The sequence below is a fragment of the Astatotilapia calliptera genome, chromosome 9 (assembly GCF_964374335.1).
Source record: "Astatotilapia calliptera chromosome 9, fAstCal68.1, whole genome shotgun sequence".
NCBI lineage: Eukaryota > Metazoa > Chordata > Actinopteri > Cichliformes > Cichlidae > Astatotilapia > Astatotilapia calliptera.
Window position 1 is genome coordinate 18,511,233 of NC_137430.1, and position 18,700 is coordinate 18,529,932.

Here is an 18,700-nt window from a genome sequence, read left to right on the forward strand (position 1 = left end):
CTTTAATATGCTGAGCTGTAAAGACTTGCTTGCGTTTGTTCATTTTGAAGGTTTCAAAGGAAAGTCGAAGCCCAATCTCCTGAAGCAGGAGACCAGCAGCCTGGCATGTGGGCTGCGCATCCTGTTTCGCATGTACACAGATGAGAGCCGCCGGGACGCCTGGGAGGAGGTCCAGAGACGACTGCTCAAGTAAGGACCGCATGCTATCCTGATGGGCAGCGGTAACTTTGCATCTACTGAGGCAGTCAGTGGAGCTGAGTGTAGACATTCCAAATCTTATTATTGGCTCAATATTATTATAGTAATCTATTAGAGACTATAAGGAAAAGGACTGGCTTAACCCTTCGTCTAAGTGTACGTAAGTCTATTTGCATTTATTTTGTAGTTCTAAACTATTTTATTGGTCAAATGAAGCCCAAGACGTCTGAAGGAAAGGGCTGTTCTGTTGTCGCTATGACATTAGGGAGGGTTGTTGAGATTTCGGTAACTGTAGTCGGTTACTTGTGGCGAAGGCCCAGCATGTTCGCTGCTTTGAGGTTGTCTGAAGTGGATGCTGTGTGATGTTTGGATCCAAAGGAATCAGCGCATAAGATGTTTCATTGTTCAGTCAGCACTGCTGTCATCACACTGTCTTTATTCAACGCCTCACACACTGCTGTCATCCCATTTCTCTCCCTGCCTCGCCTTCATATTGATGATGATGTCAAAATGAAGAAGAATCATTGCACGTCTCTCCTAGTTGCATTCATTATTAGAGAGGAGATAAGAATGGATGCGGGTGGAGGAGGCTAGTGCCTGCATGCAGATCCTAATTCACTGAAATGCTGCTGTGTGTCACTTAAAACACCACATCAGCAGCACAGGCTTATGTCTGAACTCCACACAAGCACTTTTTCTGTTTACCAGAGGCCACGCAGCTCACATGCTAGTTTGATTAGCGCAGGGACCAAAGCAGATTTGGGTGGCCATTAAGTCACAGAGGCGGGAGAGCTGTGAGTGTGAAGGAGGGAGGAGAGGAGGAAGTGGATGTTGTCAGGCAGCTGCAGGATCAAAGACAAAAAGGTGGCTTCAGTTTTCCTTGAGCTTTAAGTGTGGAGAAAAACATCCAATTGTTTTTATACCAGCCTCAGTCTGGGGTTTTAATTAGCAGTTGTTGAGCTAGAGCAACCTTCATCATCCTCGCAGCAATTTTTCATGTGACAAGTGAGGCGGGGGATGCAGATGTTGCCTTGCTACAGTACGTTAGAAAACAACACAGGAATCAGAAGCACTTTTCTATGTTTGACTTCATATTTGACTTCCAGGCTTGTTCTGTTCGGTGTGTTAATCCAGATTTCTTCTTCTCTTTCGTGTAGCGTGTGCAGCGAGGCTGTAGCATACTTCTTGGCCCTGACCTCAGAAAGCCACAGAGAAGCGTGGACCAACCTGCTGCTGCTCTTCCTCACCAAGGTGCTAAAGATCAATGATGAAAGGGTAAGAAGCCAAAACACCCACTGATGCTCTTCCTCGTTGCTGCGCATACACAGACAAGACCTTTTAAGTCTACGTGTGATGTAGCTTAATACTTAATACTTATATTTTTTTTGTATTTTGTTGGTGTCGGAGGCAAAACAAACACATTTTTGGCCATGTGTGCTGTTACATATGCTTGCACCTATCCTGTTAGGCATACAACAAACAAAACTGAGCAGGCTAAACCTTAATCCCACTACATTCATCATCATGTTTTCCTTGAGTATTATGGTATGGGAAATGGTGGTTGAAGATAACAGCAAAATTATTACAATCAAGTGAAATGAACTCATCTTATTGCATTTGAAATAGATGCTTCAAAGATGGAGACCTGGTCTGCAAACCATTGCAGTCAGAGGCACATGAAGATGATAATAAAATGGAAATGTGACAGAATTAGACTATGGTCTGTTTGCAAGTAAATGGGGTCAAATTGGTATTTACATGCAGTGTGTTAGTGATAACTTGGCAATGAACTGTGATAAATTGGGGGAAAGATCTGTTGCCATCTATGCCACCTTATGCTCAGAGTCCAACCAGAACCTCATACATCTGAATCAAAAATTCAGAAAGTCCTCCACAAAATTTGATGCAATTTGACTGCAAAAGAACACAAACACTTTGCAACCTTGCTTTCATATATAAATATATGACCAGATTACAACCAATTGGCAGCCAGTTAAGTCAAGTTCCCTAATGCAAAGAGATTGTAGAGTGTTGCATTCATCAGCAGCATGTTGGCAGTCTGTGCATTTATGAATGAGGCATTTATTTACAAACCTTTGCAAATTTGTTTGTGAGTGATTACATTCTCTGCTGCCTCCCACAAGGCAACCTGTCAAGTCACCCTGTGAACAAAACTATTCACTGAAAAAACCTGCAATTAGTCACCCAACGCGAAAAAATTAAATTCAGTCCCAGTCAGTTGTTTTTATTATTTATTTATTTTTCTGGTCACAGTGAGGTTGTCATCCTGTTTTCACTTTAGTGTGACTGGGCCATTACAGATTTCTCTTTGTAGATTTTGTGTACATCAAAAAGAATATGAGCATGTGTTTAAAGATCTAACTTCTCATTGTCTTCCTCTGTCTCTTCCTGCTCTCTCATCTCACCTTGTAGTTCAAAGCTCATGCATCCAGATACTACCCTCTTCTGTGTGAGATCATGCAGTTCGACCTGATCCCCGAGCTCCGAGCTATCCTAAGAAAGTTTTACCTGCGTATCGGCATCGTGTTTAACATTGCACAGCTGCCAGAGCCTCAGCAGGCCCGTGAGCCAGAGACTGACATGGAGGTTGGGGAGGAGGCTGGGGAGGAGGCCCAGTGACGCTGCACCGCAAACAGCCTGGAGCACGAAGCCCTACCGAGGCCTCCGTGGTAGATTCGCATGGCCGTGCTGGTGCTCTGTGCTGCCTCAGGGGCCTCGGTGTGTTTTTATGCCGAACACTTGATTTAAAATTGGCTGATTGTCAGTCAGTTATCTGTTAACATCCACCCGCTCCCTTAACCCTGTCACCACACACACAGACACGCCTGTACACACAAACAGCCCAGACGGAGTCCTTGCTAACACTATAAAAACATGTCTTGTACCATGTGTAGCGATGCCTCTACTGGATAAAACTACTGATAACCAACTGACAGTTATCCATATCTGATCTGCTCAGAAGGAAGATATAAAAAAAAAAAAAAAGGTGTGCTTCTTACTGTATATTTAAAACAAAGAATGAATGGTTTCAGCAACATGCAAAAAGACATATTCTGCAACTATGACAGTGACGTTTGTCACACGTTGATAGTAATGATCTCTCTGTCTGCACTGCAGATGGCTAACATTAGTATGGATAGCCTCTTGGATGATACTAGTTGTACAGATCTGATCTGCCGTTGTGTAATATAATCTTATAACACTAAATTTCTTTTATTTTTGTTTAAATTTGTTTTCCTTCTCTGGATTTGCTGCACTTGAGCTGTTTTGTTTTTGTTTTTCAAATGCACTGGAGATTTTACTTTTGTGATAATTTATTTGACTGTACCACCTCCTGCAGATTGTCCTAAACAGTACGATTTGTAATTAAACTAAGACCGCGGAAAGTGATGGGTTAAATTATTCCATTTTATATGTTATGAGGTTTTTAACCGAAATAGACGATAACGGGGCTTCTATAACTGGAAGACGACAGCAAACTGATTCTAGCTGCTTTTTTGAGTCACTAGTCTGTTTTCATGTGAGTTTAGTTTTCACTCTTGTGTATAAAAATCAGAAGTTAATAATATATTTAATGGTTTTTTCTTTGGTCTGGGGGAAAGATATATGTATAGAGAAAATGACAAATGTTAGCTGTGCTTTAAGTATGACTGGGGTGCATTCCTGCTCATGGATGTAGAAAACAAATGTATATGATACAGCAATGTAAAGTTTTCTATGTTGCAAAAGAATATGTACAACTTTCTGTACAATACATCATCTGGCATTCTAATCAGGTTCTAGGTCAATAAAGTTTTTGAACTTGGTTGATTTGAAATGCTGAATCACTGAATTACAGTTGCTGCCAGCTGTTTAAGAATGATCAGCCAGGACAACATTACAGTAACATTTTTATTGCTCAAAAACACCATGACTTTATTCATTAACTGAATCCCACCTTTACAAAATGCTAATGTGCTAAATGTAGAAGGTAAAGAGGAATTGGCCACAGTGAGTTTTGTATTAACTGTTTCTTCTGTGATCTAATAGTCATTAATGTTTTTACAGACTCTGGTCTCCAATGAGAGCAAATAGAAACAGCACACAAGTAAAGTGTAAGTCAGTAAAGCACTGCACAGGAAGGACATCAGTTCTCATGAGAACCCCCACCTGCATTTGCAGAAAAGGTGGCTGTGCATTTCCAGTTTAGAGAGCCACCAATGGGAGCTGTGCAATGCAGTGTTTAAGTCTGTGTGGAGCTCCCATCCGCCTGTTTATCCTGTTGTTACAGCCTCACTGCTTTACAGCGTCTGACGTTCCGGGCCGCAGCCACAGTTCCGTGGCAACAGTGTCCACAGAGACACGCCTCCCCATGGCAGAGCCCAGCGACGACATGTCCGCTTCATCACCGGGCAGCCAGTCTGTAGGGTACAGGGGCGTATCCATCACATTTTTTTTTTTCAGTGATACTAAAAAACGCTTAAAATTTGCACATGTTGCTAAAAGCCAACAAGTATATAAAGTGGCACGCTTTTTATGTTTCACTAATTTATACAGTGTTTAAGATTAGCTCCCACTTGCTATACTAGTTATAAGCCTGATCATTTAAATGCTTCCTGTAGTGAATTCTTTCGTCTTACCTTTTACGCTGTGATCACCAGAGTGGGAGTCTGGCCTCGTAATGTGGCGTTTGTTCTGGTTGTTGTGACTGGGTACTGCTGGCAGATTATCACCCCCCTTGTCAGCCACCTCCTGTAAATATATACAGAGCTTTGATATCTTAATGATGGTGATCCTTTTGATCTTAGTAAAACACAAGATGCATATCAGACATACATCATAGTTAAGTGCCGTCCTCTCCTGGTGCTCTGCTGATGGTTGAAGGGATCTCTTCTCACGTGCCTCACCACTGTAACCTGACAAAAACCCAATTGCCATGTATCATTAATTGCAAATGTCTTTACAGCCAAACAGATGGTAGGGACCTAAACTTTATTCCGTTTATCCATGCATAATATGAAAATAGTGAGAAAACCCTGAGCTTCAAAAGTATTCAAAAGCCATCAGTCTTTTTTTCTCTAATGTACCAATTGCCTGTGCTCTGGGAGTCTGCTATCACCACCCTGCAGCTGGCGTAGTCACCTTGCAACTAGCACTGGCACCAGCTGCAACACAGACAGCTGGCTGGCACGCACCACAGTTAGCCTGGCAGAGAAACCAAGAGCTAAATTGGCCTGGCACACAGAGTGTCGTAGAAAGGTATTATGAGGTTGTATGTAGAGGACTTCCCAAACCGTGTCACCTTTATGTAAAACATCTGGTGCTTTTGGGATTTTTTTTCAAAGTCTATTGTGTCCCCAGTCATGTGAACACAAGAAGGGAAATAAATGAGAAAGACTGTTTTTACAGACGGACCATATTCTGCCAAACTCACCAATAAAAGAACTCTCTGATGGCAATATGGGGTTTCTGTGAGTGGCACGTCCAGGGTTCTTGATCTGGGAGGAGACACAAATGCAGACAGAAAACAATAAAATCTCTACAATTAAAATTAAGCCATGCAAGACTGAATTATCTGCCAGGGTGAAAGTGCAGAATATAGTTACTGTGTAATGTGCTGATCACTTACAGGATAATAATGACCTAGTTGACGGCCCAAGAAGTCTACAGAGGAAGACAGAAGGAGGAGTTAGAGGACAAACATTTGAGGTGAAACTGATTTGTATTTGCTCACTGACCATGAGCAAATACAAACTCCAGTTTGGGAACACATCCAGTCATTTCTTTGGTAGCTTACATGAGATTCACTGTACACATGGGCAAACTGTTCGTCACTGACCGAGGCCTCAAATGACCTCATGAGATTAAAGTTTTGGTTTAGATAAAGGGAGATAGAGCACCAGTTAAAAGTCTAAACCATTTGGTGTCCTCCACACTTACAAGAACAGCATGACCAAAGTGATTGTAAACAGAATAAACACTAACTTCCTCTATGTAGCTTAGTACTGAGAATAAAAGAAAAGCATTATTAGACGTATTTGTTCTTCTTCTTCTTCTTTCGGCAGCTCCCTTTAGAGGTCGCCACATTGGATCATCTGCCTCCATCTCCCCATTTCTAGCATCCTCCTATGTCACAGCAACCCCCTGCATGTCCTCCTTCACTTCATCCATGAATCTTTTCTGTGATCGTCTGCAAACATCATCATCCACAGAGACTTTTGCCTGATCTCATCTGTCAGCCTCTCTGTCACCAGTGAAACAAGAAGGGGCTCAGAGCCTATCTCTGATGTAATTTCACCCCCCAACTGTCACTCCCACCGCACACTTCACTATTGTCTTGTTGTCCTACATGCCCTGCACCACCATCACATACTTCTCCGCCCCTCAGGACTTCCTCATGCAGCACCAGAGTTCCTGTCTAGGCACCCTATGATATCCACAAAGAGTGCAACTCAATCAGTCCTTCTCTACACTTCTCCATCTTATTCCTCTGTAGTTACTCTCTTCACATCAACCCCGTTCTTTAAAAGTGGTACGGTTACACTTCATCTCCATTCCTCAGAAATCCCCTCACTCTCCAAGATTGTGTTAAACACTCTTGTTCAAAGGTCCACGGCCCTCGCTCCTAGACCTCTCGATGTCTCCCGTCTCCTTCCTCTTCAGAGTTGCCCTCACTTCCTCCTTGCTGATTCTCTGCACTTCCTGATTCTCTAACTCCATTTTCATCCACTTTCTGTCATTAACTTCATTCATGAGCTCCTCGAAGTACTCCTTCCATCTTCTCAACACACTCTCTTCACATTAGCACATTTCCACCTCTATACTTAATCACTCTAATCTGGTGGACATCTCTTCCAGCACAATTTCTCTGCCTAGTCATTCATTACAAGTCATGTTCTCCTTAGTGTCCAGCCTCACATACAACTCACTACAAGCCTTTTCCTTTGCCAGGGCCACCTCTCTCTTTGCTGTGCGCCTAGCCTTCCAGTACTCTTTTCTTCAGCTCTCCGACTATCCCACTTTTTCTTTGCCAGCCTCTTCCCGTGAATACATTCCTGAATCTATTATTATTTGTGCAATGAAAATTAAATCAGACTTACTTCAGGTTGGTACATTGTAAGAACAACAGTGGTTCAAAGAAGCATTAAAAGCTGTGTCAAAGCTGTGTCTTTTATTACCTCTGTGTTTAAGCTGGATGAACTCCCTGATGTTTTGCCTGTTAGCATGTGGATCAGCTGGAGAAGGACTCCTAGCTGAAGACAGGACAGCTTCTCTATGTGCAGATTCTCTATGTGGTCGTCTTCTACACATGAGCAAAGGAGGAAAATCCCAAATTAAACAGAACAACTACCTCTAATAACAAACAGATGTCTGTCTGAAAACGTAGCAGCAGTTCACTATGCCAAATGCTTTCTAGTTGTGCACAGTAACTATACCATTTAGCTCCACCTGCTGCACTGTCCCTGCAGTGACATAAATTAATTCTGCATTGCTATAAAACAATGAGGGCATTACGCTTGACCTGTACTTGCTGAATACATTCCAAAGCTTTTATGTTCCCTAAAGCGCTGGTCCTTCTGTGTGAGCAGTCTGTGACAAAAGAAAAGCCCAGAGACTGGCACCAGTTCAAAGGCATTTCTCAGATGATTTGCTGTAAACTTGAATACAAGCACAGATTAACAAGTGGCTTGTAAAACATTCCTGTAATTTAGCAGGGAGGGATGCAGTTACTCGACATATCGTGCTGGGCTTGGTAATAATGGGTTGAGAATATTCTAAATAGCAACATGGCTACTGTAGTGCTCCACAGCAATTCACTGAGGAAAGACATGGGTCACTTCATTTTTTCCAAGCACAGTAATACATACTTCACTACAAATATCAAATCAAGATCACACTTTAACAGCCCAGAGTTAGTATTGTGTCTTCACTTCACAACATCTGGGGGTTAATTGGGTTAAATTCAACATAGCAGCGTCTCTAAATGTCTTAATATTAGCCTGGCACAAAAGATAGAAATCCCTGTTATTTTGGGTCTGTTATACCTGCACACATCCCCCTGCTGTTCAGTGCTGCCTGACTGCAGTACCTGTTTACCAGATTGTAGTGGGTCTCGTGTGAATCCGTGCGACCCATCTGAACCTCCAGTTGTCGCTGCTCTTTCCTCAGATAACCACGGAGGGCTGACAGCTTTCTGATTACTTCCTGTTGATCATCTGAAGCATGACAGGGGAGTGAAGGCAGAGCAAGGATCAGAAAAATAAATGTTTATGATTTGCACGCACAGAGGTTAAGACAAATCTTACCCTGCTGGCTGGGAATTTCATCGGGTGGTTGGTGGTGCGGTGCTGACACTGAGCGATTCTGTGAATGCATGTTTTTTTATTATAGAGTTATCATAAAGGGTAAAATGTGAAAATATTTGCAATCTTTGCGATGAGTTACTCACAGTTCTGGATGACCGCTGGCTCAAAACAGAGGAGGGCCTATATGGCGCAAGATTTGCCAGCTTTTTCTGCAAGGTTGGGATAGGCGGAGAGGGCTGCCTCTGCAGGACAACAAGTAAAATGTCATTCTTTGACAAAGACACAGCGAGCTATAGCACTCCTGTCTTTTCGTGCTTACTGTACCTCATAATTCAACCGTGAGTCTTTCTCCACCCTGGTGGTCTGAGGTACCTTCTTAGTCTCTTTTTCCTGCATCACCACCTTTTCTTGCTTCTGGTGATGTGTTTCAGCTTCATGGATCCAGCCTTGGTTTTTCAGCTTGTGCTGCAGAGAGTAGATAAAACTATAAAGAAGGAGAAATGATGAAGGACTCTTTATAAAAGAAACAAGCTCATCACCTCAGTCCTCCTTTTCTCTTTCCTTTGCTCCTCCTCATATTCCTCCTGTAAGCGTGCCCTCTGCATGGCGAGCCTCTTCTCTTCTTTCGCCTCCTCAATTCTAATCTGTTCTCTTTCCTCTTGCTGTTTTCTCTTGTTTTCCTCTATCTGTTTGAAATGCACAGTTACAGTTAATTTACAACTTTTTTAAAGTGTTGAGAATACAGGTTGCTGTAAGTCTAAAAGCATTTCATTTCATCCTGCAGTTCATCAGTACCCTCTCCTATCATCCATCTACAGACTGAGGCCCCGGGACCTACCTGCTGTTTCAGGGCTGCTCTGTAACTGTCCTGCTGTTGAAGTGTCTCATCCTTGAAACCTGTAAAAGGTGAAAACAATTTAAAACAGAAAAGACAGAAAGCCATAAGCTATAGATCTACAAAGCATATAAAATGCACAGCCACTGAAATATTAGGAAGATAACATTACCTGTTAGTCGATGGGAAATGGGAGAACTAGTTTCAGTGCCAGGAGTGGGCACAGGATTCCTATATGATGCCTCATTGATCCTGTGCATGTGATTCAGGTCACCTAAAGGCAGCAAAACATTCATTAAAACATGTTACATTAATATCTGTTGATCATACACATTAAATTATCTGGCCTCCGGTGAACACCATTACAATAAAACTTACTAACAAGGTTGCCTTTTTGGTCTCTAATTGGAGCGCCTCCTCCTCCACTTCTCCCCCAGGGGTTGTATGCCCTCATCTCAGCCTGTATCTTGGCATTGAGTCGTGCTGTTTCTTCTTTCTCTAGTCTTCTGTGCTCCTCTCTTTCTTTAATCTGGGCCCCAGACACAATTTTCAAAGGATGAAACCATGACACCGCTATAACAGAACATGTGGTTTCTTCATGGAGCTATAACAATGTACCTGCTGTCTGAGTGTCTCTTGGTAGCTCAGTACACTCTCTCTCCTCTGCTTTGACTTTTCTGCATGAAGTTCTTCAAAAACCAGAGCAGATGCTCCATGTTGATGAGTTTCTCTGGAAGCAGACAGAGTAGCAAATGGCAAGGAGATATAAGTACAGAAGGTAGTGATAAGTATTCAGTTTGTGAAGACCCTCTTCCGGAAGAGAGAAAAGATCTACTGGGTTGCTGCTAGCAGAGATGAGGGCATTTAATGCAGCTTTACTGAATAAAATCTATATTAACATCAACATGCTGAAAAAATTAACATGTTTTACAAAAAAAACTCCAAAGGTGCTGGGAAGGTCACTGACTCATTTTGGCCACTGGATCTGAGAGGACGCATTCTCTGAGACAGAATCTTGGAATTCTCAGACTGCCGATTCCCCCCGGGCAGACCATCTGATGTAGAAAATACAAAAATATAAGATAAAGAATGCACACGATTCAAGAGCTTCATGAACTATCTGCTGCCACTGACTGCCACAAACAAAGCTCAAATAAAGAGCAGGAATTTGGCAGTAATATTAAAATAGAAAAGAAATAACTGTAACCAAACACACCACTCGCATATAGTATTATCATTAATGTTGCCTTCAGCTGTAGAAAAGGAGAAACGGTAACATTACTGTTTTCATGAATGTTGCTTTAAGCTTTTCTGAAGCTTAAAGCGACATTCATATGATTTGCATGGAGGTGACAGTTGCGTTAAGTGCAGCAGGTCATCTATCACAGTAAATGTAAGGGTTTATTTTAATTTTGTTAATAGGTTGTTGCAGTTTCTTTTTAATGTTGACTTTACACAAACTGGATAGCAACACGTTCTTCAACTCCAGCAATCTAAACATCACCACACTGAAATCAAACCAGTCGTTGTCTGCTTTAAAAACTGCTAGCAATAATCAACAACATAAGTCTAAAAAAAATGTGGATAAAAACAAGAAACATTTAGTAAATACATATTTGTGAAACAGATAGTTACATTACTTGGATTGTGAGGAAGATGAGGATCTAATGGATTCCTGGTTCCATAGTAGTAATAATCTGCATCATATGGAGTCTTGTAATTGTGAGGTACAATGGGAGGTAAAGGAGGAGCAACACTCGCAACCCTGAAACAGAGTTACCAACACTCCAGTGAGTGTATAGCAGGGCTGCTAATTTTATTCATTTAATCGAAGCAAATGTGAGCTACCTTGGGATGGTCACCTCTCCTAGGATGTTTGAGAAGTCTCTGTGGTAGTCCTCACTAAAATAGTCCAGTGAGGGGACACCTTGCGGTAATTCCATCCCATTTGAAGGCACAGTCTTCCCAGACAGTTGTCTGAGAGCTGTAATCAAGTCCACCTGGGACTTTCCTGGGGGGGCTCTCTCATCTGCATTCTCAGTGGGTTTGCCATTTTCAAGACTGGGATTTAGGTGCTTCCCTTCGGCCTCTAGATCTTTTCCTAGCTTGTGAAGAACATCCTGGCTCAGGCTGTTATAGTGACGATTCACAGACCCTAGCTGCTGTATTCGGTCAGGCTGGAACAGATTACGTGTGGTCCAGAACACAATCATCAAAGAAAGACAACATATATATCGAGGATAAGATTAGGTGGTACTTCTTTCAAGAAATTTCTCCAAGACTCCACAACCTATGAAAGTTATAATAACAAATCCAGACCTGACACAAACATTATGTTTCTGCTGTTTAAAGGTTTTGCTAGCCAGATCTTTTAATGCTATTCTCCTACCTCTTTCTCAGGGTCAACTCTCAGCTCAAGTCTTTTCTCCCTAAAGAGAAAAAAAGGACAGAACAACGTCACAGGCTTGATGTTGTTTTCTATGTCTTCTTTTTTATTCAGCTGCTCCCTTTAGGGGTCTCAACAACATGATCAACAGCCTCCATCTCACCCTATCCCTAGCATCCTCCTCTGTCACACCCCTCCGCATGTCCTCCTTCATGACATCCAGAAATCTTCTCTGTGGTCTTCCTTGTTTCCTCCTGCCTGGCAGCTTCATCTTCAACACCCTTCGTCCAATATATGTGCTATCCCTCCTCTCCACATGTCCAAACCATCTCATCCTTGCCCCCTCTAACTCTCATCACTTCTCTTCTTAACCTAGCTTCGACAGGTCTTTTCTAAGTTAAGAAGAGAGGTGACCAGCGATCAGTAGTTTGATTTCATGCTTTGTAGATCATAAGGGTTGAGCTAGCTTAAAGGACTCTGATGAAAATGATGATTTTGACCAACAGAGGGGCAGCCGCGCCACTGTTCCAGTAAGAGCTGAGGAGAGTCCCAGATGAGGGCTCGCCCAGCAGCCGCGGAGCAGAAGTCAGGGGGAGTTGCAGTGACGCGCCCGTGAGCTCCGCCGGCCCCCAGCTGTGCCTGAGTGACCGAGCCCCCAGGCCGAGAGGCCGGGGGCACCCCTCTGTTGGTCTTCCATGGTCTCTTGTATTCTGGGGGCCTCTGGATGTCTGGAGTTTTGATCTCCTCCATACCCACTTCACACCCTGGAGGACGGGGCTGTGGCCCCCCCACACTCCCTAGCAGATCATTACATGGAGAAACCTTTGGAATGCAAGCATGCTGATCCACACAGGTATGCACACATGGGTATTCACAGACGCGGACTAAAGCTTTCTTGGCTGCTGCCTCAAAGCACACTGTGCGCTGTCTATCTTGCGTGCTGCACAATATCGTTTATTATTTAGTAAATATTGATATCTATGACTAGCTAGTTTATTGTGATGGTGCTTTGTTTTCTCTATTATTATGTTGCTCTTTGTTGTTTGCTGTCTCCTCTGTTTGTTTTTTTTGTTTGTTTTTTTTCTCCATACAGGTGACCCAGGAGTTCTTTTTTTTTTTCTCTCTCTTCCCCCCCCTTCTCACCGTCTCTTCTCCCCTTTGGTTTTCTTTCTTTCTCTCCCCCTCTTTCTCTTATTCATTCCCCCTGTCCTATTTATTAAAAAAAAAAAAAAAAAAAAAAAATGACAAAGGATGAACTGAAGCTCTGCCATCACGTAATGTCGCATACTGCTGTTTCTGATGTCATTTAAAAAAAAAAAAAATAAAAAAATGATGATTTTGAGAATAAATACTTACTCCATCTTCTTCCTCTGCTTTTCAGCAATTTGTCTCAGTAACTCCTGCCTGTATTGTTCTTTCCTCATCTGAGTTGTCTCCTGCTCTTCTGTTATTCCTGCATCAAGACGTAGAGTCATTAAAATACTGCTTAAGTTCTGAAATATGACTTTAATTGATAAATTGCATTTATTATCTGTGTAGTAAGAATGTTTTTACCTATCAACAGTCCAGTAGCAAAATCAGCCTTATCCTTCCTGACAGCAGATCTTGCAGCCATCTTCATGCTGGCTGGCACTTGAACACTATTGAATACAGATACACAAACAGAACGGGACTCTCCATAAGAGTCACCCAATTACTGACAGCATGTAAGGGTAACATCACTGCAATAACTTCCTCTTTAAGCCACACCCAGCTACGATTTTATGTCACACAGTGGCTGCAGAGCTTTGAGGGCTATAACTCAGAGACAGAGAGCAAAGACTTGTGCTTCATCAATCCAGCTCTTCTGATAAACTCTAGGGTGAGCAATTTTTTGCCTGGAAAAGGGCCAAGGCTCACTCTCTATCACAGCACCTCATGTTACCAGGTTACTGAATGTAGTTCAGAAACAATGAAATGCAACAGCAGGCAAAAGTGTTGAAGAGCAATAACTGAATATGGCAGCAGATACCAGTATAATCAATTATGGTACTGATGGTATTGATTCTGAAAATTTATGAGACTTTCCAGGGGGATGTTGTTGGCCGCCCTTGTCTATATGTGACCACGGTTTCATCATCATAAATCACATTGCTGCAAAACCTTTTGCCCAGGGCAAAGCATTTATGAGCTAACATTATTGCTAGTGTACAGTTAGGAGCTGAGATCATTAACAGCTTTCTAGAAGCAGGGGTCAAAAAACATAAACTTGCTTACTCAGACTTCCAAATTGTGTCATTGGTCTTCTGATGAGAAACTGTAGGAGCCGCTGTCTCCTTTATGTCCTGAGAAGCCCTGCCATAGAAACAGACAGGACAGTGAAATTTGGCAGAGGAGCAATCTGATCTCATTTATATGGTAACGGATGAAACTACCAGTAATTCAAATCATTTTCCAGAAAAAAAAGGATACTTCTTCACTCTGCACTCTTGCGCTGTCATCTCCTCTTTGTACCCAGGCTCTTGAGTGTGCCTGTCGTTCCTCCTCCTGTATCTCAAATCAAACTCATCCCCTCTGTCTGTGTTTAGCTCGTCTTCAGAGCTGTAGGGCTCTGCTCTGAAGATTTGCCAGCGTCTTTGCCGCCTCTGAACTGGACTCCTGATTTCTCCATCGTTGAACACCTCGGTCAGAGTGGAAGCATCTTTCCTCTCATTGTGACTGGGGACTATGTTTGTGTGGGTATGTTTGTGAGGGGATGACAGGGGAGAGGCTGGGGGAGAAATTTTCAAGCCATCTGAAGCGTGAATCTGTCCAGGCTGAAAATGAAAATGTGAGGAAGAAATTCAATGTGAAAAAAGATTTACTTTGTAACAAAGTGCTTTTCGTTATTTGTCTTTCAAGTACTCAGTGAGCTGTATCTACCTGATAAATGGAGAAGCATTTCTACTGATAGAGAATCCTTTAAAGTGTGCTATAAAAATTGCATGGATTATTGCACCAAACACACTAGCGTTATTGTGCACGATCTGCCTATTGAGTCATCAGTCTTCTTACCTTGGGACTGACAGAAGACGTTCTCCTCTTTACCGTTCTTATTTGAGCTTGTTCTTGGAGGAAGAGGTTGTATTCTTTATTTCTCTCCTCTCTCAGTTTTTCCTGCAAGAGAAAAAACAAAAAGTCAGAGTCAAGCAGCCACACCGCTCAGTTAAGCTCATGTGACACTTAGAATTTAAGGAAATACAAAACTTAAAGAATACCATCTTCTATCAAAAGAAGATACATATTTCTGCTTGCACACATTCGAGTGACGATGAGGTTAAGGCTATATTTTTTGCCTCAATATTTCAAAAATGCTTGCATCAATACTTATCAACATTCAGCTTGTCGTGCACATATAGACGCCTGAAATCCCTCTTAACTTTTGTTTGTAAGTTCACGGTCTTATATAAAGAAAATCAGTTGCCATGAAGCGCGCAGCACTGTGCAGTCAGCAGTTTGTATCAGTTCTAGCTGAAGAGCTAAAGCTCTACTTTGATGACTGAATGAATGCAGGCACACCTTTACAGATATCCTCTCATCAATCGGTAGTGACACTCCATCAAGTTGTTGTTGAGGCTCTTTACTTTTCAGATCCGTTTTCTGCAGGAAGAATAAGAGATTTGCTGTGTGTACGCAAATGCAACACAGAGGCAACTTAGTTAAACACAGACATAAACTCACCAGCCACTTTGCTAGGTAAACCTTTTCAGCTGCTCATTAATGCAAATACAAAATCAGCCAATCACATGGCGGCAGCTCAGTGCATTTGGGCATGTAGACAGGGTGAAGACGATCAGCTGAAGCTCAAATCAAGCATCAGAATGGGGAAGAAAGGTGATCTAAGCTACTTGAATGTGGCATAGTTGCCGGTGACAGATGGACTGGTCTGAGTATTTCAGAAACTGCTGATCTACTGGGTCAGTCTGAATCCAGGGAGCAGTAGTTCTCTGGGTGAACATGTCTTGTTGATGCCAGAGGTGAGATAAGGGAAGAATAGCAATGATTGCTTCAAACTGATAGGAAGCAAACAGTAACTCAAATAACCCTTTGTTACAACCAAGGTATGCAGAAGACCATGTGAACCTTGAAGTAGATAAGCTAAAGCAGATAGTGGTGGTGTAATGGTGTGTGGGATGTTTTCTTGGCAGACTTTGGGCCCTTTAGTACCAACTGATGATACTACGTATATACAGCCTACGTGAGTATTGTTGCTGACCATGGCCATCATTGTATGACCATGAGTATCCATCGTCCGATAGCTGATTTCAGCAGGAAAACACTCCACCATGTCATAAGGCAAAATCTTGTTCAATCTATGCCATTTAGATTGCCAAAATGGTTCTAATGTGGCGTTAGGAAGGTATACCTAATAAAGTGGCTGGTAAATGTATTTTCGTAACGATTTCTGATATGTCATTCCAGATAACAAGTTCCCGTGTTCCAGACAATTTTAAGATTAGGATTTAAGATTTATTAAGTCTTAAATGTAACACTAATAAAAAGGAAATGTCTAAAATGCACATTTAGGTGTTTTATTCCATTCTGTCAATTGGATATGTATGCAAATTAGCACATATTTAATCTATGTTAATCGGACACCAATTTTTTTTTTTTAATAATTCAGCATAAGCTTCAAAAAACTTGCAATACATAAAATTATTATCTTAATATAAGTAATCAGCTGTTGAAATTTCATTGTGACTGTGATTCATTGTGCTTTTCCTTCTACAGTGAGCTACAAATTTTCACTTCGGTGGCACTTACATAAAGCAAAGATTTCCAGTTTTATCTAACTTGATGTTCTGACTTTAGGTTAATTATTTTTCATATAATGTTTAGTCTACTATTTAACAATTTATTACAACAGTGAATGAAAATAACTCAGTAAAAGGTTTATACTCTAATGCCTTTGTGTGGTGCTCTGTTGTTTATTTCTCTTTTTTTATATTGAGATTGCTTTTTTTTTTTGTTTTTTTAAATTGTGCATCTTTTACCTCACTAAGCCAGTTTGTCTTGGCATATTTTTTAAATTTTATTTTAATAAGCTATTCTGATTTATTTAAGACCTTTTCTTATAGGTTATATATAATTATATGCCTGATGTAACAGTAAATTCCTATTGTTTTGGCTAAATGAACTATATATTATTTTATCTATACATGTTCAGATTTTTATTTTATTTATTTATTTATTTATTTATTTATTTATTAAGTTATTAAGTTATTTATTTATTTTGCGTCGTCACACCCTGGATATATAGTTTCTGTAGTCCAGCTGGAGCTCCCGCTGAAGTTTCTGCTTCTTCCTTTCATACTCGGTACCCAGCAGATGGCTTAAGCCAATACCTGGGAAATACGGCATACGGTATATAGAGTAGACTGTACAATAAAAACAGGAAACTATTCACTAAACACTACAGGCTTAAATAATGCAGCCAATTCACTACTACAGCCTTGTACAGTACCTCTGTCGGGATTGGGGTTTACTCCTAGAGCTGCTGCTGAAGTCATATTTACAGCATTGTGTAATTTGCACCATCTGACCCTGACTGTGGAGAAAAACTCGCTGAAACAACGATTTGTTTATTAAAAAGCAACATGTGATTAAAAGAATTCCTTTGTTTGTTTGTTTGTTTGCTTGTTTGTTTGTTTTTACTCACCGGTTGATTAGTTTACACCTATAAACGTTGCTTCGCAAGTCCTTGATCACATATGGCGGGGAGTTTTTTCTTCATGCTTCTCAAAAAAAAAAACGTCCAATCGTGATACACAATACACCCAATAAGGCAAACACTGGACTTAATGTTTATATACCCCATAATGGGGTATATGAACATGCGCGTCTATTTTAAAGCTCGGATGTAACTCTGGCTAGACAAATAACAAGACCAAATAACACGATATATATCAATAATTCTTAAATTTCCACACACAGCTCAAACCTATCCGACCGATCTTTCACATCGAGCCCAAAGCGTCATTCCGTTGCCATGGGCAACCATGACACAAACCTTCTCCTGGGAGAGGCTAGCAAACACATCTAACACAAACATTCTAGAAAAATATGTCTAATATAGTCCAAATGTTAAGTCTTTAATAACTCTGCAATATTTAACACTAGGATCTGAATTTTCTGTTTCTTTTTAATCGTCTTTAAACAACATAAAACCAGGCAAAGTTTATTAACAACATGTTAATAAACTTAACATACTTCCCCTCTGCTGTTGGACACATGAACAATAACCATATGACTGTTCCCACCACTAACACATGACCCTACGCTGTGTTCACTGCATCATTCCATGTTTGGCACTGATCACCACCTGCACTCATGTATATATCTTTCAACGTAGCACTCTTAATTCTTATTCTCATGTATATATCTCATGTATATCTCATGCACATATCTTCCCACGTAGCACTTTTAATTCTTATCCCTACTTTTATTTTTTTCCATGTCTATTTAAGTGCTATTTATGACACTATGTTTGCACTGAAGCACCGCAGCAATTTCCTAATGTTGTAAACCTGCTCAACATTTGGCAATAAACCCCATTCTGATTCTGATTCTGATTCTGATACTGCTGTTGTCTAAAAATGATACCATCTAGCCTTACCCAGCAGCCCTTTAGGCTAATTAATAGCCCTTTAACTTACTAGCTACGGCCTTCCTCCAGAATAGTATTGCCTAATTATTGAATACTAGCTTCAGTTTTATTGACTCATTAAATACTTCAGCTCCCAGTACAGTGCTGAGGCTCTAAGAAAAAAGCCCTGACAAATAGATGTAGGTACCTTTCTAAAAAGCGCCGCTAGATGTCAGTGCGTCCCCAGAAGTTAGTTTGACGTCGTCGCAGGACTAAACCATGGCTTCCGTCACAGGGGTAAATATATTCTAATAAGAGTAATAAATAAGATACAAATATGATTAATGAATGCAATATCACCATATATCATT

The 18,700-nt window shown here is 41.2% G+C and overlaps 2 protein-coding genes across 14 annotated transcripts in view; one reads left to right on the forward strand and one right to left on the reverse strand.

Moving 5' to 3' along the window:
* arfgef1 (ADP-ribosylation factor guanine nucleotide-exchange factor 1 (brefeldin A-inhibited)) overlaps window positions 1–4,024 on the forward strand; it is a 53,982-nt gene extending 49,958 nt beyond the window's left edge. For all 3 annotated transcript variants that reach the window (XM_026179507.2, XM_026179508.2, XM_080305995.1), the window contains 3 exons: window positions 51–189; window positions 1,356–1,473; window positions 2,632–4,024. In XM_026179507.2, the coding sequence (XP_026035292.2) occupies window positions 51–189; window positions 1,356–1,473; window positions 2,632–2,838 (464 nt within the window). In that variant the 3' untranslated portion in view covers window positions 2,839–4,024. The remainder of the gene's footprint in view (window positions 1–50; window positions 190–1,355; window positions 1,474–2,631) is intronic.
* A 72-nt stretch (window positions 4,025–4,096) lies between these two features.
* cspp1a (centrosome and spindle pole associated protein 1a) lies at window positions 4,097–18,647 on the reverse strand. Of its 11 annotated transcripts, none has more exons than XR_013911281.1 (29): window positions 18,538–18,643; window positions 17,403–17,478; window positions 17,208–17,291; window positions 16,991–17,088; window positions 15,263–15,343; window positions 14,759–14,860; window positions 14,177–14,520; window positions 13,982–14,059; window positions 13,280–13,365; window positions 13,082–13,178; window positions 11,729–11,768; window positions 11,188–11,516; window positions 10,980–11,104; window positions 10,271–10,394; window positions 9,958–10,069; window positions 9,718–9,868; window positions 9,512–9,613; window positions 9,343–9,401; window positions 9,044–9,190; window positions 8,829–8,969; window positions 8,648–8,746; window positions 8,505–8,562; window positions 8,296–8,414; window positions 7,377–7,501; window positions 5,828–5,862; window positions 5,633–5,696; window positions 5,035–5,114; window positions 4,839–4,950; window positions 4,097–4,619 (listed from the first exon to the last, which is right to left on the reverse strand). XR_013911281.1 is itself a non-coding variant. In XM_080305996.1 (29 exons), exons 3-29 carry the CDS (start codon window positions 17,251–17,253, stop codon window positions 4,492–4,494), a joined length of 3,090 nt encoding a protein of 1,029 aa, XP_080162122.1. In that variant the 5' UTR covers window positions 17,254–17,291; window positions 17,403–17,478; window positions 18,538–18,636; the 3' UTR covers window positions 4,097–4,491. The 11 variants fall into 11 exon arrangements, 10 of the variants coding, with proteins under 10 accessions (XP_080162122.1, XP_080162124.1, XP_080162125.1 ...); XM_080305996.1 differs by having other exon boundaries at window positions 8,288–8,414; window positions 18,538–18,636; XM_080305998.1 differs by having other exon boundaries at window positions 8,288–8,414; window positions 17,208–17,308; window positions 18,538–18,636.
* Between the last annotated feature and the right edge of the window lie 53 nt (window positions 18,648–18,700).

Bases quoted from the DNA above. Each gene is read 5' to 3' on its own strand.
- cspp1a (XM_080305996.1), bottom strand. From the start codon at position 17,253: ATGACTTCAGCAGCAGCTCTAGGAGTAAACCCCAATCCCGACAGAG. The intron at 14,861-15,262 runs GTGTGCCTGCAT...TTTCTCTTGCAG, and splicing joins ATGAGAGGATATCTGTAAAG to GAAAAACTGAGAGAGGAGAG. The intron at 5,115-5,632 runs GTGAGTTTGGCA...GGTTTTTGTCAG, and splicing joins ATCAGAGAGTTCTTTTATTG to GTTACAGTGGTGAGGCACGT.